The 27,296-nt window shown below is 41.3% G+C and overlaps 1 protein-coding gene across 3 annotated transcripts in view; it reads right to left on the minus strand.

Moving 5' to 3' along the window:
* ADCYAP1R1 (ADCYAP receptor type I) overlaps nucleotides 1-27,296 on the minus strand; it is a gene marked incomplete at both ends in the record, with an annotated part of 116,079 nt that overhangs the window by 55,960 nt on the left and 32,823 nt on the right. For all 3 annotated transcript variants that reach the window (XM_082480148.1, XM_082480149.1, XM_082480147.1), the window contains one exon: nucleotides 3,228-3,335. In XM_082480148.1, the coding sequence (XP_082336274.1) occupies nucleotides 3,228-3,335 (108 nt within the window). The remainder of the gene's footprint in view (nucleotides 1-3,227; nucleotides 3,336-27,296) is intronic.

Consider the following 27,296-nt stretch of genomic DNA (forward strand, 5'->3'; position numbering starts at 1 on the left):
GGCACCACTCCCCACAGCATCACACTGGCGATATCCCTGAGCGTGGTACCCAAAACAAGCAGGGAGAGGGAGAAAAGTGGTATGTTATGTCACCGTGCGTGAGCACACTGTAGCTGGAGGGTATGTAGGCAAAGTAGATTACAGGCCACCAAAAAGGAGGGGTCTTAATGGAAATTCGGGCAGACGCTGTATGAGCAGAAGGCTTCCTGCAGTTATATCAGAAGATAACACTATATCAGCCATCTGCTGATGCACAGTAAATAACAAAAAAAGTATTTTGCCTGCAGGCTGTAAGCATCACTGAAAACTGGATAGCGAAAACTTTTGGTTGAGTGTATATCCTGCTCAAAGGACGACCAGAATTGGTTTGACGATTGGGATGAATGACAAGTAGTCAATAAGTCGACAAAAATTGATTACAAAGTCATGGAAAATTGAAAAAAAAAAAAAAAAAAACCACACCAAAAGAAAACCAAAACAAAACCAACAAAACAAAACCAAACACAAAAATATACCTTAAAGAGGGAAGAGTATTTCCTTCCCCATGCTAGATACAGACCCTACTGGATGCTGACTTTTTGGTTTTTCTATTATCACTAACCGTGGATGGCTCAGTAAGTGCCGTTGTACTCACTGAGTCAATACTGAACCAATATTACAGTAGTAAAGATTAGGTTTAATTATACCAGCTCTAATTAAAGCACATAGAATTACAACAGTAATTATATTTTCATACCTGATAATTTAAAGAGCAACTTATTTTTCCCCTTTCAAAAATTAGGTGCCTGGTTTAAGTGAGTTCCCCTTAGTACTTTCTGGATAAAGAGAGGTATCTCCAAGGTATGATCCACCTCATGTCTCTCGGAATAACATGAATTGCCTTCTGTGGGCTTCTTTCTCTCTATTGACTACAGATGAAGTGTAGAGGAAGTGTAGAAAACACTCGAGTTCCATATGGATAAGTTTAGATGAGGTAATGATTACCGTTAAATTCCTTTCCATTTCACAAGCACTTGCTTTGGTGTCTAGGTGAGTTCAAATGGATATATTTAATGGTGAGGATTTCAAAGGTCCCAGAGCTGTGTATGAAACACTGTCCTCCTACAAATTGTGCTCTGTGTGTGGCAATGGAGAGAAGGTGGATTTTTGACTCAAGATAGTAAATGAATAATTCATTAGTAAAATAATCTTTGCGAAAAAGGATCCCAGGGGAAAATGATGAAGTTGATCATCAACGGACAGTGTTAATTAAGTGATCTACAGTGGCCTTGGTGGGTGCTGGGAGGAGATGGAAAAATCTGTGTTAGTTATCAGGAAAGGTTTGTCGGTAACTAACACTGCTGGGAAGACAGCCTCTCACGGTCATTCAGCTGGGAAGATAATTTCATGGAATCGTGGGAAAAAAACCCAAAGGAATTCAAGAGACCCTCTAATCAATCTATGTATCTGCGGTGAACAATTTAGTATTTCCCCCTGTCCACAAACTCATTTTTACCCAGAAAATTTTCACGTATTTCAAAGGTATCATGTAAACAGTAGCCTGCACAGAGACTCTTCCCATTAAAAAGCACCAGGTAATATTAATAACTAGGTCAGATAGTATTACCACTGCTAAGGAAGGTTCTCCTTTAAATAGCAACTCCATTGAGAGCAGCAGCTGGGTTGTATAAGGATTGAAGCTGGAGTCTAACAGGCTTCAGTTACCAAGCATGGTGAGTGCTTTTGGTCCAAGCCAAAAGTGGTAGCAGAAAGAAAGAAAAGAGAAAATCACAGAATCACAGAATTATCAGAGTTGGAAGGGACCTCTAGAGATCATCTAGTCCAACTCCCCTGCTAAAGCAGGATTGCCCAGAGCACATTACTCAGGACTGCATCCAGGCGGGTCTTGAAAATCTCCAGAGAAGGGGACTCCACCACCTCCCTGGGCAGCCTGTGCCAGTGCTCTGTCACCCTCACCGTAAAGAATTGTTTCCGTGTATTTGAATGGAACTTCCTGTGTTCTAACTTGTGCCCATTGCCCCTCGTCCTGTCACTGGGAACCATTGAAAAGAGCCTGGCTCCATCCTCCTTCAACCCACCCTTTAGATACTTGTACGCCATAATAAGGTCTCCCCTCAGCCTTCTCTTCTCCAGGCTAAAGAGTCCCAGCTCTCTCAGCCTTTCCTCATAAGGGAGATGCTCCAATCCCTCAATCATCTTAGTTGCTCTTCTCTGGACTCGCTCCAGCAGTTCCCTGTCCCTCTTGAACTGGGGAGCCCCAAACTGGACACAGTATTCCAGTTGTGGCCTCACCAGTGACGAGTAGAGGGGGAGAATGACCTCCCTCGACCTACTGGCCACACTCTTCCCTATGCAGCCCAGGATTCCATTGGCCTTTTTGGCAACAAGGGCACATTGCTGGGCCATGGATAATTTACTGTCTACCACAACCCCCAGATCCTTCTCCTCAGAGCTACTTCCCAGCAGGTCCGCCCCTAACCTGTACTGGTGCCTAGCATTCTTCCTCCCCAGGTGCAGGACCAGCAAAATACACCAGCCTAGCTGACCATGTGCAGTATTTTTTGCAAGACAGGGGGCAACCATGTTAGGCAGCCATGCATGCTGGAAGCAGAAACAGTTCAAAGTTCCGAACTTTCATTTGATTGCTTGGTTGCTAGTACCAGCTGCGTGAGGCAGAAGGGTGGTGATGTCTCATTTTCACAGACCACAAAAAGGCATGATGGGGCTTCTGCATCTCTCCAGGAATCTTCAATTCCCACCGACCCTTCCCTGGACTCCCAACATGGGAGCTCCTCACATTGGTCATCTCATGCCTATGTTGTCCTTAGGCATAAGCAGATCCCAGCTCTGAGTTTTAGTAACTTTCTAAAATAGGTTTGAATTGTGCTGATTAGTTATCCAAGACCCAAAGAGTTTTATTTCTCATTGATTTCAATGGAGACTCAAGGGCAGAAGATCCCCTTTAGCAATTAGTTGGTGATATTTTCAAACTGTATAGTGTGTCAAGGCTTTTTTCACACATTCCCTCTCACTCCTGCTCACACACACATATCTACACACAAAGGTCCTGGTTTTCTACAGCATTATTTTAAATTGTAACCCAGCTCCACACCTCTGTAGAGTCTTTGATTTCCCCCCATACTGAGTATCTAAGTGAGGTTTTACACTCATGCTGGCCATGCAGCTTTATCAGACAGAGTCAAAAAAACAAAGAGAAAATACTTTACCATCTTCAGAGATGATAAATCTGAACAGTGCAGGACACTTGACAAAGACAATTTCACCCACACTTGCAGGTTTCCAGCACGTGATATTGTCCCACATTCCTGGGCAACCTGTAGAAGAGAAGGAGGGATAAAATACATTAGTGGGGGAAATCCGTTCCTTTCTTCACACTGTTATTGCACTTTATAGTTGGCTCTTTCCTCTATACATAAAAACGTGCTTGTTTAAAAAAATAATAGTATCATTTTCTAATAAGCTTTCCCTGGAATAAAATAATATTCATTCATAGGAAGAGCATAAAATATGTAGTTGCATGGTACAATAACGTCCAGATTTTACCCTGGCAGCAGATGACACTTCTTAGTCCCAGCTAAATCACTCCAAGATACACCAGAAACAAATTTCCCCTACCACCATGTAGCTATCTTTTAGTATCATTTCGCTATCTTTAAGTAATGCTGAGCTAAACCTTTAGGCATCTTTGATTTAAATTCTATACATTTCTGTTGGCCCTAATGCTCATCAAAGGTTGGGATAAAAGACCTGAGTGGTAAAGAACCAACCTCCTGTTACAAGCACGCAGAGAGAAGAGGTGATTGGACTGTGGATGGGAGGTGTCTTCTCCTAGGATATCAGAAAAAATTGACGTCCCATGTGCTATTGTAAATACAATAAAGGAGCCCATATCCTGCTTCTTTCTGATCACTGTGGCAAACTATGACTGAGTTTCAGGAAGCAGCTATCTATGCGTGACCTCTCCTGTAATTCTGTAAACCACCATCTTACTAGCTCATAAACTTCGAAGATTTATCCGGCGTACAGAACAGCTCAGAGTAATCTCTCAAATTTCCTACTAATGTCTAAAAAAATGACTTAGCGAAGGAATCTTAAACAGGGAGATCATCTCAGCAGGAAAAGAATGAAAAAATAAGTCTAAATATCTCCAGTGTTTATTTGCATTTGATGTTGAAATCGAACACATAATCTTATCAATTGTTAAAAGCCCCAAATTCTATGATTTTCTAAGAGGTTTTCAGTTGAAATACTCCCTCCTTGACTATGTACCAGGGAAAATAAGATCTTCAGTAAAAGCGGATAATACTTCAAAGTGTCGTACTTTCAGCCTGGCACGAGTACAAAATAACGAGGTTTGGGTGATCAACTTGTAAAAACAGTGTGGGGTTTATCAGCTTTGGTGATAGTAGCAGATTTCCATCCCTGGAGAGCGTACACTCACAGGGCTGGACTTGGTGTAATTTTTCCATCAGCTTCAGTGGCAGCGAATCAAGCCCTATGTTTTCTCACAAAATACAAGCCAGTTACTACCACGTGTGGCGGATAGAGCAATTCTGAGTGATAAAGTGTTTGAAGAATTAGGTCAGTCTCAAACAACACTACTACGGTTTTATAATGACGGCGTATGATAGGCAGTTGATAACCGTTTTTTCAAATTAAATGATGCAGCATCAGATCACACCATGTAATATAATAACCATGTAAAATCCTGATCCCATTAGCCACAAATCCCTCAGCTTTTCCAGACCCACCAGAATACAATATTAGTTCAAAAATGCTCATTAATTCATGGCAGGAGCTGGAAAAAAAGGAATCCTTTACATTTCCCTCTCCTCTCTCTTTCTTCCACTCCTACCCCAGGTTGTTTCCTTTGCCAAATGGGGATCTCATTGTATGAATGCTGTGATTCACTAGAACATCTCCAAAGGGTTTAAAGACTGGAGTTTGAAAAGTTTTAGGATACAATCAGCGTACTAAAGATGGAAATCAAGATCACATTGAGCGCTATTTCATTTATATTGTCTTTGATACCTGGTGCCTGTCCACTCACTAGGACCATGCAAACATGAAGACATGTTATAACAGGTTTATAGTTCACTGATGTATGGCACTCGATATGAAAGTAAAGGATATGTAAATATCCATGGTAATAAGACATTTGCTTACAAGAGGTGTTAGAGGCAATAAAAGTGGCTAATGAGATCTTCTGAGAACCACCTGTTAGCCTTGCTCACTTAAATTAAATGAATTTGATAGGAATAGGGAAAGCTCTCTTGTTTCTTATTATTACTTCAACATCAGTCATTTTCCAAACACTGGGATGCAATAGATACTGAAAACCAACCTTGAGAAATGCAAGGAAATCCTCATACTGCATTGTGTAGACAGAGAATAAATATTTCCTAGCACTGTGTTTCAAATTCAGTTATACCAGGTGGATATTATTTTTTTTTGTGTGTGCGCGCTAATACCATCCAGAGCTAAATAATAGCCCCATTTAAAAAGACATTATAAGTTCGTTGTGCTAGAAAGCACTGATGTGCTGACATTGGAAGACAGGGATAGACAAGCAGAGAATTAACTAATTTGCCTGAGTTACTAAAATAAGTGAGTGATGGAGATTGGAAAAAAATAATAATCAATGAGAACGTTGTCTGATCCTGCCTGGAGAAGCACATTTGAAACAAACACTTTACAAGAACAAAGAAAAGAATGGAAAAAAAAAAAAAAAGATATTAAATGTGATAAAGGCCAGTGTGCACAATCCCCTTACATTTGTAAACCATGATACAGCCAGCAACTCCTGCTGGGTGAAATCTGCCCACGGAAATCAATGTGACTTGAGTGTGAAACTGCACAGCAGGGTTCTCCTCTGGCACTGACGGTATGTCTCCTTTGCCATGTGATGTAGGGATGCCCAAGCTAGCTCAGACACTTCTAGCAGCAAGGTGCAGCTTCAAGTGGGCAAATTTTCCTCGTTCTTAGCACATTAGAAATCAGTAATAACAACAGATAGTTTTAAAGAATAAGATTTCATTTGGGCCAGAGTGAAAAGTGATGGTCTTGTTAACGGGTGGTCTTGAAAACAAGACACCTTGCAGAGAGCACAAACTCTGCCTTCCCTTCCCATGTCCGCATTGCAACCTGCAGACTGAAATTCACGTTTGGTAAAATTTGTAGGACTTTTTACAAGGGCATGTAGTGATAGGATGAGGGGGAATGGCTTCAAACTGGAAGAGGGGAGATTTAGATATTAGGAAGAAACTTTTTACTCTGAAGGTGGTGAGACACCGGAACAAGTTGCCCAGGGAAGTTGTGGCTGCCCCATCCCTGGAGGTGTTCAAGGCCAGGTTGGACAGGGCTTTGAGCAACCTGGTCTGGTGGGAGGTGTCCTTGCCTATGGCAGGAGGGTTGGAATGAGAGAATCTTCAAGGTCCCTTCCAACCTAAACCATTCTATGATTCATCTCAGTTAACATAAAAGGTGTAAAGCTTGGCATCTGATCTCAAGTTACTACTTATGCCCTCTTCATAGCCTGGGCATAAGAGCGTTTCATCTTATTCAGCTAGTCACCTCCTCTCCGATGGGATGGATGACCCTTTGGGTGCCTCCACCCCTTGTCACTGACTTTTGAGAAAACACAAAGTAGTCGTTCAACTATAGGATTATTCGGCTAAGCAAAGTTTTCTTTGTAGTTCATGGAGAATGACTTTCTGGATAGGGATAATCCCATTTGAAGGTGGCAGTGGTGGTGAATCACACTGTAAGTGTACTTCCACTAAGAAGTAGGGCTAAGAACTAGCTTAGCCTAGACAGCTGCCTATTCAATGGCTGAAGCTTGTATTCCCCATAGGGTCTGCGTGGTCTTCTGGAGCACACACGAACCAGCTCTGTCCTCTGGGTGGAGGGCTGACCAGTGGCTATGCAGCCTCCTTTAGCCGCTTTCCGATCCTGAGCGAAGGAGTTCAGCTGAGGGCTGGGACACGTTGCTGTGAACGATGCCAACATAGCTGTGCAGCTCCTGAATAATTCCAACTGCCAGCAAACCACAGTGGCTGCTTATGAAAGGCCACGTGATCAATCCCTACATCGCTGTCTCAAGCTTCTTCTTGTAAACGTGAGATAAAACTTGTGTTTAGACTGCAAGTTCCCTGTGGCAGCGTCCACCTTGTACTGTTCTTGTGAAATGTACGTCAAAAACCCCAAAATTAAAAAAGAGTCCTGATTTCAGCTGAATCCACAATACTGATTTTACATGAGTTTCATATGAAGGCCATGACACCTAAGTTTAAATTTAATAACGTTGAAGCTGAGGGGGGTGCCTCAGATACCTAAGGATGGATCTGACCTGGCAGCCATTGAAAAAGAACCTCTCCTTCAGAGAAAGGTCAAATTTCATAACAAGGAGGAAATCGCGGGTATTTACCATTGCCGAATCTTCTGATGCAATTTTAAAATTATACCTAACACTAAAACCATTCTGGTCATCCTCCCTCCGTGGAGGTTCATGTCAGCCTTGTTCCTGTCCTTCGCTTCAAATTAAGCCTCTTGGAGCAAAACACTTTCTCTCTAACCTGCTACTCCTGGCAGCTGAAATCCTCCCGTCTTACCCCAATTATCTGGAAAAGCACCAAGAGAAAAAAAACAAACAAAACAAAGCACAAAAACCCACACCCCAAAGCAAGCCATGCTGGCAGAATAACAGTGATAAAATGCTCTTCTGAAATTGCTTATGGTCCCTTATCTTCTTTTTGTGCTCTGTGTAAGGCTGCCTTGAGATGCCCAGTGTTGATAGTGGCTAGATGTAAAAGCAGATTTTAGGCAGCCCCATAGCTGAAGTTCACCAGGTTCAAGGAATGGACCTCACTTTAAATCCACTGTGAACAGAGCTTGTTATCTTCCACCAGCACAGAGTCACTATGTCACCAGGACTATGCACAAGCAGTTCTTTTTCTACAGATTTTTGTCCTATTTTCTCATGGTGCCTCTACTGCAATACCCTCATTTACACTCTCTATATTTAAATCCTCTTAACAGTATCCACAACAACCTCCCATGTCATTATCCGGTCCCTAATACAACGTTCCTCCTCCTCATCTCTGCTAACTTCTTGGCAGGAGAAGGTGCAAAAGCAGAGACATGTTTTTTTGGAAGGCGAGACCCTGTGTACTAATTCACTACTCACTCATTCACACCTCTTAATAAACCGGGTAAGTCCTGCCTGTCCCCCTCTGCATGAAAATAATTACTTTGTCATCTTGCATGTACTCGGCACACCGTTTTCGTAAAACGTACAGGAATTTGCGGCTTTGAGACTAGCGTACCTCTGTCAAATGTTGCTGACTTTATTCAGTGGAGGCAAAACTATTGGGTGAAGGGGGGAGTGAAAAAAGGAATGACAGGACAACGGACAAAGGAATTTATGGATTCATATACAGACAAAAGGGAGTAGACCAGAATTTGCATAGAATCAGTTTCCTTGGGAAATCAAGAAAAAACATGAATACACAAGTGTTAGGCTTCTGTATTTTTCATGTATGGAAATAAGGGTTTGAGATGGAAATCCATCCTTTTGACTTACAGCATTCAGTCTGATTTTCAGTTCCTCTCCTCATTTATTAGTTTAAAATATCACCTTCAAGGTCATATTGCCTTCAGGAGAGTAATGTCAAAGGCAACGTGACGTTACAAGCCAGCATATTAAACTGAATTATGGGATGCACAATAACTTTTAAAGGGCATACTACATGTAAAGCCTTTCAGAGAGAGGGGGGAGAGGAGATAGGTGCTCTCAGTTCTTTCATAAATCTAGGTAAATACAAAATAAATAAGAGTTTAACTGAGGCCTGGGTATGGGGCCTAGATTTTCAAAAGTAATTGACATTTCAAAGCAAAAGTATCTTATAGGAAGCCCTGTTACAGAAATGGTGGTTCTGTAGGTGTTTTGAGTTAGGCAGCAAACTCATAACCCTGTCTGAGTCAATAGTCTCTTTTGAAAGTCCAGGCCATAAGAGAATAGAAAAGAAACATCAACTGGAATTCCAGAGTAAGTTATAAGAGGGGGGAAGGGAAAAAAAAAAAAAAACAAACCAAAAAAAAACCCAACTCACACACACCACAACACAAAGGGGGGAAAAACCACTAAAGGAAGACATTCTGTGTTGGAACAGAGAATACTTGATCATGCATATGGAAAAAGAAAATTTATTCCTTCCTTAAAATATCTTATATACAAATAAGGCATGAAAGACCAAGTACAAGAGGAAGGTGAGCAGAGAAAAGGGAAAGTTGTTTTTTTTTTTTTCTTTCCAGTACTGTTCCCGATAGATTTATGAATTTTTTAAACAAAGCCTATTTATTATTTCAGCATTTGTCATCCAGACCAGCTATTACACTGAGAATTTGTTCTTCTATCCAAATTTTGCTACTGCTGCACCGAGATGCACCTTGCATTGTCTAACGTGGTATTCATTCACCTCAACAGTAGAAACATTATATATGTAAATCTGAGTTAAATTCTTCTACGTTTCTTTTACAGTGCCTGAAGCTAAATACACATCTCTGGAGGGAACTGCTAGAGGGTTTCTGAGATAAATCATCCTCTGGAGATGCGTATTTTCTTCCACTGATTAGAAAAGGCACCAAAAGAAAGCCTAATTTTAGGCTTAAACCAGCTGGAATTAGAGCAGAGGGATTCCATTTATATAATCCAAGTGACTCGGCAAGGGCTGCACGTGAAGAAAAATAAACTGCGGTCAAGTTTACCAGCAGTTGGCTCACCTTAATATTTTCCATTACCTTTCTCTAAATAACCGCTGCCCCTGCTATAAAGTTATGCAACACTGTATTATGACTATTTAGAGTCCATTGTTTATGTAACGCTAATTATATAAACTGTGATAGCATTTTCTACTGGTACGTCACTATCAGTAAAGTGAGTTGTTTTACAGGATGACATTTCCAGAGATCTAAGATGTGCTAAGGACAGCACAGTTTTCAAAGTACTATTACAAATATCAGCTAAATTTATGAAAGAGGACATTGGAAAAAAAAAAATAAATATTTGAGATATTTCACTTTTTATGTAGCAAGTTAATCCTAGATTATATTAAAAACTAAAAATCAAAGAAAGAGAAACTCTGTTTTTTCTTTGTTTGGAATGGTGGGGTTTATAGCACAACAACAGAAAAATAAGAGCTGAAGACAGCAGGCTTCAGCTCTCAAAAGATGAAGTGCATATGCTCTGCATTTACCAAACACAGACTGTGTACTTTAGGATTGGGAGCAAGTCTTTTTTTCACCAGAGTTCATCAGAGAGGATTTCAGCTGGTCTGGATGTTCTGCATCACTCAAGCACCTTGGTTCACCTTCAGACCACTTTAGGACTGAGCCTCACAAATCATAAATTCAAACTCTATCCTTATTCCTACTATTCTGGTGGGGGAAAAAGTAGATACAAATACACACACAGGTCACTGTGACCATGGTCTGTCTCAGAGGTGACAAAAGAATGAAGATCTTCTCATTTGTGCAAAAATTCAAACGTTAGAACTATTCTCCTCAAGAAGGTGAAAGGTTCTTGTCTATGTCTCACGTGCAACTCACCTCAAAAGGAAAGGTTAATACCAATTTTTTTTTTTTCTTTGAACATTTTATACATGGCAAAGATCAGCCTTCAAATAACAGGAGCTATTATCTACTATTAGAGAGGTATAACCTTTTTTTTTTCTTTTAAAGCTGTTTAATTCTTTACAATCACAGGATATTCATTATAAACTCACACTTATTGCTGTTCTTGCACTGTTAACTGCCAAGAAAACCTCATCCAAGAAAATCTCCAGAATCCTTTAAGCGCTGCCAACCAATTGGCGTTAGGTGAGCTTTGGAGAATTTTAAAGCAAAACTTTAGTTTGGCAAAATCTTTGGAACACTTATTTGTCTTATTATACAGAAGAGTAAAAAGCCAATAATGGAGAGGTGTTTTTTTTTTTTTTTATTTTCTTTAAATATAATAAAAAAAGATTAGTTATTCTTGTATGAAAAGTCACCACTGCTGCTCTGGAGGCAAAAAGACTTTGTGAAATTACTGAAAAAAAAAAAAAAAAAAAGAAAAAACGGGCGATTTTTATTCCAACACTGCTGGAGGACAGAATGACTCTTAGAGGCTGCCAGAACCTGAGCCAGTGCCAAGCGCACCAGCTGCGGCTAATCTGGCATCGCTCCGGACACGGGTTATGTGAGATCATGGGGTACTGCTGGAGGCAGCCTTGCCGGGCAGCAGCTGGTACCCCTTACTTCTTTCATCGCTGGTGGCAGCCAAAATGACTGTCATCGTCCTACCCCACCACCGCACCATTCTGACTCACTTCCTTCCCTTTTTAGGGCAAGAAGAGATCGTGCGCTTTTCTTTATCGACTCTATCTTCTGCTAATTCTCCAAGCTGAGAGAGAAGGGAAAAGGATGGCTATTCCACCAGTGCCTAGCAGGCTTTTCACGCATCACAGTGCTACAAACTTTAGTCAATTAATGAATGGGCTCAGAATCATTTCCGGGAAGAGCATAGTAAAAATACCACCTGAAGTTTACAGAGTTAAGACCGAGTTTGAGAAACAAGCAACGGAGCAAGGAACAGAAAGACGTGTTTCTCTCCAACAAATCCTTACCTTCCTCTGTCAGATCCCACCCATATGGAGCCTCCCCTTCACAGGCACAACCCACCCAAAAAAAGGGGTTAAGGACAGGTGGGTGGAGCACTATCAGCTGTGTCTTACCTTTTTGAATAGCTTCAATTAACAATATTAACTAAGCCTACAATCATTTGTGGCGATAGAGGAACTGGATAGAAATAAATACATATTTATATATACAATATGTATATTATATACGATATATTTTTTCCCCACGAGTATTAACATGCCTCACAGGGAACCCTGGCTTTCAAGAGGGCTGTAGGTAAGGAATCTTCCCAAGCTGTGTGGCTGAACAGCTCATTGCCACTTTTGCCGCTCATGGAGAGCAGTGACATTTGCCCCATTATGAGTTTTATGGTCCTGTGAAGAAGACATCTGTAAAGACCACTAGGATAACTAGTTGCCATGGATACAGAGAAAGCAGAATTTTTTTCAGCATGTCTTTTTGATGTTTTGGAGTCTGCCTCCCTTTGAAAATGGAGGGAGGATTTAGTTGCATGGAAGAAAATGAGAAGAAGATTTAGTAGCAGGTGTCTTGAGCATCGAGGTTTCCCAGCAATAAATTCAGGGCTTCAAATCTGTTCTATCACAAAAGAAAAAAATGATAATATATTCCTTTGATTTGTCAGCTTCTAACTAATTTCACAACAGCACTGAAGTGGGACTAAAATTGGACACAGACCTTGAAAGAGTCTCTGGGTATGGGTTTACACTTCAATCTTAATAAATCCCAATGTAGTAGATTGGGATTGTAGAAGGATTTTCAACGGGAGTTATTCAGTCAAAGCCTGAGGTCAACAATTGCTTAGTCAATATCATTTGTCAAGAATTTTGACTTCTTTCTTAAAGGATAAAAAGATTAAGCAAAACAGACAGATGCAAAACAACTTTGATGTTGATAATAGCAACTGACCTCAAGTCTATATGACTGGTAATTTCAGAATTTATATCAAATTCTGCTACACGTATATTAAGTTCCCTCTAAGGAATTTACAAATTATCATTATATAGGTTTCATGGTAGCTCTAGGGTTAAGAAGATTTTTCTGCTCTTCTTACAGCTGGAAAACAAAGCAAAACAGAACAAACCAAAAATAAATGCTGACATCGAAAGCTAAACGGTCTCCAGAAGAAGAGTTGCAATGGAGCTCAGAAGCAAGCTGCCCCTTCATATTCAGACTCCTGTCGTCCCCACTTTCTTGCTTTTCTATTGTTTATAAATAGTTATCTCAGTGGAAAAGGCAGGTCTGTATAGAAGTCAACTTATAACAGATCTTGGGCCAAATTCATTCCTGATTTAACCACAGTGACGCCAATGTGGATACTCGAGAGGCATTTATTCCTTGTTTACTCCTTCAAATCTGAGAATGAGAAATGACTGAATTAAATAACTTAATTTCTTCCGGTGTGCAAATTCCATAATCTCTCCTGGATATTGTTCTAGTGGTGAGTCAAACAATTCCTTATTAGAGCCCACGGGACCTTATGATCCATGAGACCGTATGATCTAGTGGAGGAAACAAAGGAAATAGATACATTATAAAAAGGCAGTTCATACTCTGTTAAGAGGCATTTAACGCACTGCATTTCATACTCCTGAACAGGGAGACAGGAGCTGTATTTTGTTCAAGCTTTCGGAGTAACTGAAAAAGAAATCTTGAAGCCAGGGTGTGATTCAGTAATAGTGTCAGAGTTTAGGACAGCCTGTCTCCGGTTTCCTATTGAACGTCTCCGACTGCCCGCAATGTATTCAGAGAGTAGGAAAAATAACACCGAAATTTAAATGCAATCCAGCCTCACAAGGATCTGCATATACCTGGGAAAATTTGGTTGGTATGAAAGAGACTAAAGGCAATGATGTTATTATTTAGTAATTTCCCGGGTACTAGATTCCTTCCTGTCAAAAGTAAAGGTGTATAAAGATATATGCCTTGATCTGGGCGGGTTACAATCTGAAGGCAGTGAAAAGGCAGTGTGAGGGGTGTCAATAGATGAAAAGGGAGGTAGAGTGCATGATGAAGAAGGACAAAGGAGATGCTAGTGAAACATGGAGACTATCATGATCATTCCCTTGGTAATGAACAGTGGATCACGGAATCACGGAGTTTTCAGAGTTGGAAGGGACCTCTAGAGATCATCTAGTCCAACTCCCCTGCCAAAGCAGGATTGCCCAGAGCACATCACTCAGGACTGCATCCAGGCGGGTCTTGAAAATCTCCAGAGAAGGGGACGCCCCCACCTCCCTGGGCAGCCTGTGCCAGTGCTCTCTCACTCTCACCGTAAAGAAGTGTTTCCGTGTATTTGAACGGAACTTGCTGTGTTCTAACTTGTGCCTGTTACCCCTCGTCCTGTCACTGGGAACCATTGAAGAGCCTGGCTCCATCCTCCTTCAACCCACCCTTTAGATACTTGTATGACAGGATGTTTTCCTTTTTTTGTTTTTCCTGGAAAGATTTTTTTTGCAGAGAAAGAAGGGGAAGTAATGGGACGGAATGTAGACTGGGGTGGTGTGCACGCCCAGACCAGCACTACCACCAGCAAGCAGAGGCCATATGAATTTAATCAAAAAAAAAAAAAAAAAAAAAGTGTTTGTGTTGCTCACAACTCTGTATTGTGTAATCTACAAATTACAAAATTTCCCAACAGTCTATAGTAAAGTACAAAAAAAACCAAACCCATAAATATCATAATGAGGCATTGGAAGAGGTCGGAAGTATTCCTGACATTTAGATACTTGGAACACGTCAGGTGAAAATGTCCAGAAAACCATAGGAAGTGGACACTGGAAGGCCCAAAATTACAGTGGTGTTAATGCAAAATCTGGACCGCTAGAGACAAAATAATTCCCCTTTGCTTGCCTTTAGATCACAACAAGTGTGGTGGATCTGTCCGTCTTTGCCTAAAGGCGGGAAGTAGTCATTAGAGAGTGCTGATGCTGCCATCACTACCTGACGATTTATGGTAGAGGACCGCTAACATCAGTAACAACAGATACGCATCAAACCTCCACCACTATTGGTTTCATCACTGCCGCCATAAAAGCCACTACAGTAGTCATTTCAAGAAATGGTATTTTGGGAAGAATGTGGGTTTTAACCATATTTGGGAAAAAATTTTCTGCAGATCATAGTTTTCCTTTTGTTTACTCCTGTGAATGAGGAGTTAATTCCAAGAAAGTCAATGAGTTTCTCCACGTATAAAGCTGCCATAAGTCAGAGACTAATTGGGTTAGAGAATTTAGAGACCGGTTAAAAAAGAAATATGAAAATTAATTAAGTATATTATTCCTTCTCCCTCTATTCTCGCTAGAAAATGTTAAAGACCTGGTAGGAAGAGAAATTGTTCTGTGGTGTTGATCACAAATTTGTGTGGGCAGTTAACTACAGTCCCATCTGAAGTAATAAATAACTAGGAAAATTTGTATACATATAATAAATACTCTTTTACCGTTGGTATTAAATGGAATGAGGAATAATTATGGAAAAACAGAAAATAAGCCTAAAGGGACCTGTGTAGGTCATAGAGGTTATTCCCTACACCCAGGCAAAATAAACCATGACTAAAATATCTAAAAGGAAGTTTGGGAGTTCTCACTGTCTGTGATATTCTTATTAGCTGGACAAAGAATGAGAAAAATATGTTACAGGGCATAATTCCGCATGCTTAATTTATAGAGTAAAGGTTCAGAAACTTCTTCATGTTTCAGTCATTTGATAATTTTTGACTTGCAGGGACTGTGATAGCATCAGCGTCATATATAAAGGTGGTAACAAATTTCTGCATGATACTCTGAGAGTGAACAGATGTCATACTAAGCAGACATAGAATTAACCCCTACTGTAAAACCCAGTTAGAGGTAGAAGTTATTTATAGGTATATCTATGTGTTTATACAGGTATAGAGAATAGGTATATATTTACATATACACTCAGATAGATTACTCTGTCCATACTTCTACGTGTACACGTAGAAGAAAAATTAGAAAGCACACAAAAAATCCCCTATTTATAACCCAAGCGAGAAACCTTATTCACATGAACAGGAATGATCAGCTGTTGTAATAATACCATCTGAACTTTTTTTTTTTTCCAGTTCTCAATGCAGAAGATTAATGAGAAACAAATCAGTGATTCTGGTATATCCTGTATGAAGACAATTATGAAATAGTTCTACTGACTGGGAGTACTGTATTTAATTTTGATCTAGCTCATTCAATTATGGTAACAATGGGTTCTGTTTTAAGTAGCTTGCAGGTTAGCAGAGAAGGAGTAGAATTATATTAGTCATTTGGCTCTATGACCAAAAACCTGGAGTAGATTCAAGTACTTTCATGTCTTGGGAACAAAGATGAGGCACATTCTCAAAACGTATACAACAGTCCTTCAGCGCATTTTAATTAATTGCTTGTGGTCATTATTTCGGTTTGGCTCTGCTCTTTTTACATGGTTCGGGCAAACTCTTGCTACATACTCTAATAATTGTTTTTCTCTTCTAAAACATTTAATTATGCATTGACTTCCATTTCAAGTCTTTTTTTTTCATACAGGCCCCAGTTAGCCACTCAATTATGCACTATTCTAACCTTGCCTTTTGTTTCGGTTGTGATTTCTAGTTGCGTTGTTCCGTTGTGATTTCTATTTGTGTTGTTTCATTGTGCTTCCTTTGATTTGTTTTTCTGCAAAGGAAACAAACCAATCGATTCTAGCAACAGCGTGAGCACGAAATGTATGGCTCGATTATCAAAAGCGCAAGCTGCTGGGGAAAGGCAGGCATTCGGGAAGCCTGAAATGGCTTTTAGGGTAATCAGAGAGGCAAGGAAAGGGATCAATAAGAAGAGCACCTCCAGGTGATTGCCCACAAGGCTCAACTGTCTGCTCCTGAAGGGTGAAAACAGCAGCATCTAAATTCAGACATGTGCCTGACCTGGCAAAGCTACTTGGGTAGGGTTTCCACATGGTTCACTCAAAAAAAAAAAAAAAAAAAAAAAGGAAAAAGCAAAAAAAAAATGCCAGAAAAGAAAATAGCATATGTGAATTATGGAGAAAGAGGAAATCCTGGACTGGGGAGTGAAACAGGCAGCTAAACTCTTTGAGATTGTGGTACAGCTTGAGTGGGAACCAGCTTGCCTATTAAGACACCTTAATTTAAGTGTTTTAATGTGCAAAATGAATGTAAATCTCAGTATCTATTAATTGTACAAGGAGTCTTGGGAGACTAGTCCATAGTAAAATAACAATAATTAATAATAATAATAGTAATAATAATAACAACAACAATAATAATAATAATAAATATAACAGCAACATCAATATTAGATGTCTAAAATCCAGTGATGCAATTGTTCCCCAAGAAGGTCATTTTTCCCTAAATCTAGATCTCTTTTCTGAAACACGTGTCACAAATGCCTGTTGAATTCCGTGGGGGTGTAGTTTGCAGCGGAATTGCAACTGGAGAAGGGCGGGAGCCGCTCCTCGTGCTGACAGCAGAACGCTCCCACCACCGGCTGGGCATTTGCTGCACTTCTTTTGGTAAAAGGTGTGTTCACTTTAAGAATTATTACAATCTTAAAAGTCTTGTTTCGTAGTGATCTTTTCAGAAAACAAGCTGGTAGTAGCTATAAATATATTATTAGCTGGGAGGTGAGCCTGCTTCAATATTTCCCTATGGCCCAAGGCTCAAAACTACCCATGTTAAAAGCAAAATTCCCTCTAAACTACCTGTTTACAGTATGATGCAAGAAGCAAGTAATTATCTTGATTCAGCTGTAAACGATTTATAAGACACTATGTATTCATCAAGCTGTCAAAATCATGAGTCTTCATGGCATCCGGGAGCAAAATTCAGAAATGAAAAAAAGGAAGAAAGAACATTTATTTTAACTGAGATCAATCTGAAGCCTGGATGGCAAGATTTCTAAGTTCTATTCCTTTCTAACTATCTTGCAGGAATAATGCATATATTTGAAAAAAATAAACAAACCCAAAAGCTGGCTTAGAACGGGACTCTAACTTTCAATGTTCCTGTAGATATAAAATGAGAAAAATAAAAAGATCACACATAAATAGGAGAGAAGATATACAATCCTACTTCTGAAGTGTTTGAAATTAATCAAAATATATCAAAATACATATCAAAGGCTGGTAAAATCAACATTTTTCCTCTTTTTTTTTTTTTTTTTTTTTTGCTATAGAGGAGCCTACATGTCCACTTTAAGCAAACATTCTGCTTTCAGCCAGCAAATGTGAGACTAATTTCACCTTTAGCCTTCAGCATGCGGTTGCTTAAGTATTGCTGCACCACAGAATTGCCTATTTCTGTGGTGGAATTCATGTTAGAAAATGAAATCTCAAGCTGGGAAACAAAACAGCGGGACAGGCCAGGTTCGTTTTCTTCTAGTGTATCATGCAAAATTCATATCTCTAGAATGAAATATTTCAACATGTTAAGCTTTATGACCCCCAAAACAAAACACCTGAGAAGGCTGGAGCACCTCTCCTACGAAGATGTGCTGAGAGAGTTGGGGTTGTTCAGCCTGGAGAAGAGAAGGCTCCGGGGAGACCTTATAGCCCTTCCAATACCTAAAGGGGCTACAGGAAATCTGGGGAGGGACTCTTTATCAGGGAGTGTTGAGATAGGACAAGGCGTAACAGTTTTAAACTGAAAGAGGGGAGATTCAGATTAGATATTGGGAAGAAATTGTTTACTGTGAAGGTGGTGAGAACCAGGCACAGGGGAGTTGTGGCTGCCCCATCCCTGGAGGTGTTCAAGGCCAGGTTGGACGGGCTTTTGAGCAACCTGGGCTGGTGGAAGGTGACCATGGCAGGGGAGTGGAACTCAATGATCTTTAAGGTCCCTTCCAACCTAAACTTTTCTATGGTTCTGTGATTTCTTTTACAAAAAGCTGTAAAACTGCATGAAATTGAGAAAAATCTTTCCCTTTCCCCTTTCTTGTTCCTTCTGTTTCATGGGAGGAATTAGGGGAAGAAATTGCACATCTTTTCCTTCCTTTTGCCAGGAGCAAATTACCATGCACGTTCTGAGTCAGCAGTGCTGGCTAGCAGCTCATGGGCAAAGCCAAGGATCTCCCTTTCCCCACCTTCATCCTCCCTTCCCCAGAAATTAAAAAAAAATAAATCCAATGAATATTGGATATGCATTTCCTACTGCCTTGCTTTTCTAGTGATGGAAGAAGCTGTGAAGTTCAGCAGATACTAAATGGCTGTCTCCACTTTCTAAATCTCTTCAGCATCCGGCAGAGGAGATCAGGATCCGATCCATTGTAATCTCCAACAAAAGAAAGGGCATAGCTTAATTGTCTAATGAAGTAGAAATATGAAGAACTTTGTGGAAAACAATAGGTCTTAGTAAGGGCTCAGGGAGTTGATGTTTAAGATGTTATTATGTGTGTAGGTTACTCTGCACTTCTACTTTTGAAGGTAAGTAAAACTGAATTATCTCATTTTTGCCATGGTGAGAGAAGTACATACAGATATTTTTCTACCGCTTAGCGGACTGAGCAGTTAATAACTTGTTATAGTACTGTAACTTGCTCGCTTGTCTGAAGATGATTTAACTTACTGTTCTTCAGTTTTATTTTGCTGAGGAAAAATCAATATGCACAATCTGTCAGGAGTCCAAATTATTACACTTACCCAATTGCATGTATTATTGAGTAGGCAGTTTCCTGTAATGAAGTTCTTGGCTTAAGTTTGTAAGGTATATTAAGAAGTAGTGGACGTAGCTCAGAATAAGTTGAAACAAGAAATGAGATTGTACAGTTGGGCAATTTTAGTCTTTGGCCACCTATATGAGGATATCAATGCTTGGTGAAGTCTCATAAGAAAAAAACATTTCACAGTAAAGAACAGCCTAAGAAGACTCTTGAGTCTTTGGTCTAACAACCCTTGATCCAAGACTGGAGCTTTCTGAGTGACCCTGCAATACACACAGATGCCAAAAGGAGTGATTCTAAACATATGAAATGTGGTATGTCAGAACGTTCCTCCAGAAGTTAATACACTGGTGAAAAGGAAGGGATTCTTCAGAGTGTACAGACAATCTTCCAATTGAAGTTATTAACAGAAAGCCATTGGAGTTGGTTCTAACCCCTTCTTGTTCCCATCACATTTACTGTTCTCCCACTAGTGGTCCAAGTTCAGGCAACCATTCCCATTAACAAAGCAAGCACTAACTGGCAAATGTGCTTGCCAGACTGGGATTCAACTGACCAATTGCCAACATCTACATTTGAATAGTTCTCAAAATGTTTGTAGTAATATAAAGAATTAGACAATTCTAGAGAACAACATCTCTCATCCGAAAGCAGACATTTGAAAAAGGTCTGATGAGTCATTCCCTCAAAAAGCCAACTTTTGCCCATTGGCTGTGAAGGCAGCTTCTGGACAATAGCTGAGATAAAAATATCTGTGCCATAGAAACCTCAGGTTCCATGAGAAAAACTCCATGCTGTCTCTATGCAAACCCCCCACCCCACTCCCCGACCTGATATTGCTCTTATCTTCACATCAAGGTACAGAAGAATAACCAAGGAAGTTCAAACAATGCCGCCTTCAAAGCAAGCTCACAAAAGCCCCATTATATCCCAGAAAATGAGGTCCAACCAGTTCAATTCCTGGGCCGCGCCACTGCTAAGCCTGTTAAATCTACCTTTAATGAGAGACTGAGTGAAGGATTGACTAGAAACAAGGCAGAAATGGAAGGACACTGCATGATACTTGATGACTGTCATTGTTGTCTCCTGCAAATGATGGACTGGATGACCACAGTCCCCGTGGATAAGTAAAAAGGGGAGTCTGGTCGAGCTTCTCCGCAGCAGGTCCCAGGCTGGAGCACTGTTCCCAGCTCACACTTCTGTTGGAAAAGCTGTGTGCGTTCTGCAAATCCATAGCCCTGTCAGCTGACAAAAAAAGTGTCACACACTGTGTCTCTGTTCTAGTGTCTCTGTTCCCTTTGGTGCTTCTTCCCAACGCAGAGCCAGAAGAAAGAACAAGGATCCTGATAGTCATTACCAGCAACAAGAAACCTCATTACATATGGGGCGCTACTGTGGCGTAGAATGGGAATGGGCAGATATGTTACAAACCCTTCGTCATACCAGGGAGATAAAACATATCCTTAACACAACCAAGAATGCTGCTTTCCGTCTGTACTGGTAGCTCCTGTTATAGTCGCTGGCCATACTTCATGATTTCATTAGCAACAGAAGCCCAAACCTGAGGAATTGCAGAAAGGATCAACATTTGTATTTTGTCTTTATTAACTATTAGCATATGTACCGGTATCTTTTACATCCTCCTAGGCTTTTATAAGCTGAAGCAGAGACCATAAATTACTGCTGTATTGTCCTTTCCTTGCCTTTGGGTAATTCAACTAATACAACCAAACCCGGTGGATGTGTGTGTACAATAATCCTCTATTCTCTTTGTTAAAAACAACCAAACACGTCCCTGTTAGTCAGTGCTCAGAACGCTTAACGTTAGCATTTTTCTTTTCTCTGTCTCCGCAAAATCAATGCAAAAATATAGGCATTATTTCATAGGTTAGTTAACATCCTGCAGCAAGCAAACTTTATTTTTTTAGAGGTCTCTCTTAGGGAACACAACTGGTTCTCTGCCTATCTCTTTCCACAGTGATTCATAGAATCATGGAATGGTCTGGGTTGGAAGGAATCTTTAAAGGCCATCTAGTCCAACCCCCTGCAATGAGCAGGGACACCTGCAACCAGACCAGGTTGCTCCGAGCCCCATCCAACCTGACCTCAAATGTTTCCAGGGATGAGGCATCTACCACCTCTCTGGGCAACTTGGGCCAGTGTCTCAGCACCCTGATTCAGCAAGTCCTTTAGGTTCAGAGTAAGAAACTTAAATATATATGTCTGTATGTAAACTGAGGTGGGCTTCAGCTGCCTCAGTACATGTCAATAGGGCCACCTGAGCTATTACCAGACATCCTGCTTCTACTCCAATATTGTTACTCCTTTAAGTCTGTGCCACATCCTCCAGCCCTGTGTGGGTGTCTCAGATACCCAAGGTGTCTCAAATGGCATCAGATATCTGTCTCTACACTATAAACCCCCTTCCCCAGTGTCTCACCTTCCACTATAGCCCACAAAGTCAATATATTTACTGAAGCCATGAAAGTAATTCCAGTGATAAAAGGAAGACGACTGTGGGTAACGGTCTGCACTCAGAAGTCTTCTGTTTTTCGTCATTGATGATTGAGGGAGCCTGGGTGACTAATTTGGACCGAACGTGGAATTTGTAGGTAGCTACATCAGGTATTTCCACTGTAAGGATTTAATTTATTTTCACAAAGGTCAGCAATTTTAGTGCAATTTGAGATGCTTCAGGGGACCAAGTTGCCAGTCCAGATAGACACCGACCTTCTGTAGGTCCCATGTCAGAATCTCTTGAAACCCTAAGGAATCTAGAGACACTCGCTCTTTATGTGCACTTGAATCTGATCCTAAAAATCTCCAAAGTAATTCCCTAATCCTCTTGCTCCAGGAACTTCTTGGACACTAGAACGAAATATACATTCAAAGTCGAGGGTTCGTTTAGGATTTCCCTGAATAGTAGTCACTGCCAGTGCAGAGAAATTCAAAGTTAATCAATGCTGTCTTAATCCATGTTCCGTCGCTAGAAATAAAGATCCTAGAAACCAGTCAACTGTGTCATTGATTCCAGCAAGAATCGAATTCACTCTCTTACCGCTGTGTTTTTCTCAGTGAGTCTAACAATCTAAAGACGCAATAAAGACACTTTTGCCAGAAAATACGGCAGACAGCCACAGAATGTGCCATGGGATTAGGAACAAAAGAACATTTTCACAGAATTATCTTTTAAAAGAATTTCCAGTTGTCCAACACCTGACTCACTCATTTTTACAGAAATGTGGTTTTAGGACCTTCATGAAAACACAGTTTTCGTGCAAGGAAACGCTGCAATTCACCATGGGAATATATCCAGTTCTGCAGAAGACTGCAGCAGCTACCTGATGGGATAGGGCGCAAGCACACGGTCTAAAAGGAGCTGCAAAGATCCAATGAGAATCATACTACAATCACAGACGGTCACTCAGTTATAACTCAGATGACATATTAGTAGTCTTTTGGGGATTTTTTATGCCATGGTACTATAGACATTAAAAACCTAAATGATTGTAAACTGTCACATTTTCCAGCTGTCCATGACTCTGAAGATACTGGCACATCACAGCAGCACAGGAAAGACCATCACCCATCTCTTTACAGAAGTTTTACTTGTATTTGTTGATCATTTTTTAACTGCAGTGACCTGGTATATCATGCTTACCATTACATGTAATGCTCACCATTGCAGCTTGGGGTGACGTGAATTAAAGCAATCCCCCTGCCCCACAGGTAAAATGCAAATGCATCTACTACACTTTGCATTTGAAAATGGGCATTACAAAAAAAAAAAAAAAAAAAAGAAAAAAAAAGTCAAAAAAAACAAAGGCAAGTAAATAAGTATACGGGGCAAACCCTCACTTACTGATAGCCTCTGCGTATACGATAAAGAAGCTGTCCCTGTTTACTCTTGATCAGCTTCTTACTGCACATCGTTTATGTTGTGTAGCAGAAGGTAAGACTGAGCTTCTTGATACTGTTTCAATCCAGACAAAAAAAGAGAGGTGGTGTGGTTTAATGAACTAGCTGTCACCATAGAAACAAGGAACTCACAGGTGGAATTGTGTAAATAATTGATATTTTGTTTCAATGGTTAAACCAAAAAAAAAAAAAAAAAAGGAAAAAAAAACATTCTGTTCAGTTAAGATTTTTTTTTCCATCTTTTTGACTGCCATAAAATACAGAGAGTTGGACAGGCAGACAGCAAATTTTATTTTTAGCTTTTATTTTTAATTTTAGCATTTTTTTTAATTTTTAACCCTTGTTATATTTAATTAGCAATACTTCTGATTCAATTAGCAATACTTTTGAAACCATGTTCTGTTGTGGAATGTCAGTACATTTTTATTTTCCAAATTTTTTAATAGGTATTATATTTCAGCCTAAATTATTTAAAAATTTAACCTCAACCTGCATTTTTCAATGACTAGGCTTCTTGTGGAAAAATACTTTTGTTCAGTCCTGCTCCCAGAAACTAATCTTATCTGAGTCAATATCTCACCCGGTTGCCTGGACAAATTCCATTCCACCTTTTGTTTTCTTTTAACTTCTGTTCCTCAGTTATTAAAGAAAGACTTCCTGGTAATTCGGAAGATTACAACAGTAATAGCTTTGAGAGAACCAGGTAGGAATTATTACAATGAATATACTATGGGATGGGAATCACAGTATCACAGTATCACAGTATGCTAGGGATTGGAAGGGACCTCAAAAGATCATCTAGTCCAATCCCCCTGTCGGAGCAGGAACACCTAGATGAGGTTGCACAGGAAGGCGTCCAGGCGAGTTTTGAATGTCTCCAGAGAAGGAGACTCCACAACCTCCCTGGGCAGCCTGTTCCAGTGCTCTGTCATCCTCACTGAGAAGAAGTTTCTTCTCAAATTTAAGTGGAACCTCTTGTGTTCCAGCTTGAATCCATTACCCCTTGTCCTATCACTGGTCGCCACTGAGAAGAGCCTGGCTCCATCCTCATGACATTCCCCCTTTATATATTTATAAACGCTAATAAGATCACCCCTCAGTCTCCTCTTCTCCAAACTAAAGAGACCCAGCTCCCTCAGTCTTGCCTCATAAGGGAGATGCTCCACTCCCTTAATCATCTTAGTTGCCCTACGCTGGACTCTCTCCAGCAGCTCTCTTCTTGAACTGAGGGGCCCAGAACTGGACACAATATTCCAGATGCGGTCTCACCAGTGCAGAGTAGAGGGGAAGGAGGACCTCTCTCGATCTGCTAACCACCCCCCTTCTAATACAGCCCAGGATGCCATTGGCCTTCTTGGCCACAAGGGCACAGTGCTGGCTCATGGTCATCCTGCTGTCCACCAGGACCCCCAGGTCCCTTTCCTCTACACTGCTCTCTAACAGGTAGCTCCCCATCCTATACTGGAACCTGGGGTTGTTTCTGCCCAGATGTAGGACCCTACACTTTCCCTTGTTGTATTTCATTAAGTTATTCCCTGCCCAAATCTCCAGCCTGTCCAAGTCTCTCTGGATGGCAGCACAGCCCTCTGGCGTGTCAGCCACTCCTCCTAGCTTAGTGTCATCAGCAAACTTGCTGATAGTACACTCAATTCCCTCATCTAAATCATTGATGAATATATTGAATAATATGGGCCCCAGTACCAACCCTTGAGGCACTCCACTGGTTACTGGCCTCCAACTGGACTCTGCCCCATTGACTACGACTCTCTGGCTTCTCTCCTTCAGCCAGTTCGCAGTCCACCTAATTATCCGGTCATCCAGTCCACACTTCCTCAGTTTAGCCATGAGGATGCTGTGGGAGACCGTGTCAAATGCTTTACTGAAGTCAAGGTAGACCACATCCACCGCTCTGCCATCATCCATCCACCTCGTTATTTCCTCATAAAAGGCTATGAGGTTGGTCAAGCATGACTTCCCCTTGGAAAAGCCATGCTGACTGCCCCTAATAACCCTCTTATCCTTGATATGCCTTGAGAGGGCACCAAGGATAAGCTGCTCCATCAGTTTCCCAGGGATGGAGGTGAGGCTGACCGGTCTATAGTTACCCGGGTCCTCCTTCTTGCCCTTTTTGAAGACTGGAGTGACATTTGCTTTCCTTCAGTCCTCAGGCACCTCGCCCGTTTCCCAAGACTTGGTAAAGATGGTGGAGAGTGGTCCAGCAATGACTTCAGACAGCTCCTTCAGCACCCGCGGGTGCATCCCATCTGGACCCATGGATTTATGGATGTTCAGGTTGCTTAACTGGTCTCTGACCCAGTCCTCATCAACTAAGGCAAACCCATCCATTGACTTGACTTCATCTTCATCTGGGGTCTCAGCAGAACAGGACTCCTCAGGACAGCCCCCGACAGAGTAGACAAAGAAGGCATTCAATAGTTCTGCCTTCTCTGTATCTTCTGTCACCAGGGCACCCACCCCATTCAGTAGTGGGCCTACATTGCCTCTGGTGTTAGTTTTATCTGCCATGTATTTGAAAAAGCTCTTCCTGTTGTCTTTGACCCCTCTTGCCAGGTTTAACTCTAAGGAGGCCTTAGCTTTCCTAGTTGCCTCTCTACATCCCCTGACAGCAGCCCTGTACTCCTCCCAAGTGGTCAGCCCCTCCTTCCATGATCTATAAACTCTCTTCTTCCTCTTGAGCTTGCCAAGCAGTTCCCTGTTTAGCCACACAGGTCTCCTGGCTCCCTTTCTTGACTTCCTACGTGTCGGGATGCTCTGATCTTGAGCTTGGTAGAAGCAGTCCCTGAATGCTGACCAGCTATCCTGGGCACCTTTACCTTCAAACAGCTTTGTCCACGGGATTTCCCCTAGTAATTGTTTGAAAAGGCCAAAGTTAGCCCTGCTGAAGTCCAGGGTTGCAATTCTGCTTGCTATTCTGCTTCCACCAGCCGAGATCATGAACTCCACCATCTCATGGTCGCTGCAGCCAAGGCAGCCTTCAACCTTTACTCCTTGCACCAGACCCTCCTTGTTAGTGAGGACGAGATCCAGCAGTGCACCTCTCCTAGTCGGCTCCTCCACCATTTGCATCAGAAAGTTGTCATCAATGCATTGGAGGAACCTCCTAGACTGAGGCTGGCTGGCTGTGTAGTCCTTCCAGCAAACATCCGGAAAGTTAAAATCCCCCACGACAACCAGGGCCTGTGACTGTGAGGCCACTCTCAGCTGCCCATAGAAGGCCTCATCAACTTCCTCCCCCTGATCTGGTGGCCTGTAATAGACACCCACAACAGTGTCACCCCTGCCAGCCTGTCCCTTAATCCTCACCCACAGACTCTCAACTTGCTCCTCAACTGCACGTGGACAGTACTCGGTACATTGTAGTTGCTTTCTCACGTAAAGGGCAACTCCACCACCTCGCCTGGCTGGCCTGTCTTTCCTGAAAAGGACATAGCCACCCATGACCACATTCCAGTCATGTGAGCTGTCCCACCATGTCTCTGTAATTGCCACCAGATCATAATCTCCTGACCGAACAAGAGTTTCTAACTCTTCCTGCTTAACATGCTTCGCAGTTAGTGGTGTTTTCAGAGCTGTAGGCGTTAAATTCCAGTACTTTCCCTTCATTTCATATCTGAATGGAAGTCCAGCAAATGCTGAGAAGATGGCTAAACTTGGATTTATTAGCAGGGCTTGCAAAGGAGGTAGTCCTCATTTAAACCAACAAAATGCTGCTGAATGTTTTGGCAGAATGTTTTCATGCTGCCCAAGGAGATAATAGAAGTTTCTGCTCCATTACAGCGATTTTTGCGTCTTTTTTCTGAGTCATCTTAACTGACCATTGCCAGGCTGATGACCACCTCACCTAAGTTTTAACCATCTTAGAGAGTCTGTATAGCTTAATTTGCTCTCCAGCTTCCCTCTTGAGTCAGTAGAGAGAAAAGGGCCATTCTAGGGATCAATTTATTCCACAAATGTCAAGAACCCACAAGAGTTTGG

The sequence above is a fragment of the Vanellus vanellus genome (genome assembly GCF_965231255.1).
Source record: "Vanellus vanellus genome assembly, chromosome: 2".
NCBI classification, from domain to species: domain Eukaryota; kingdom Metazoa; phylum Chordata; class Aves; order Charadriiformes; family Charadriidae; genus Vanellus; species Vanellus vanellus.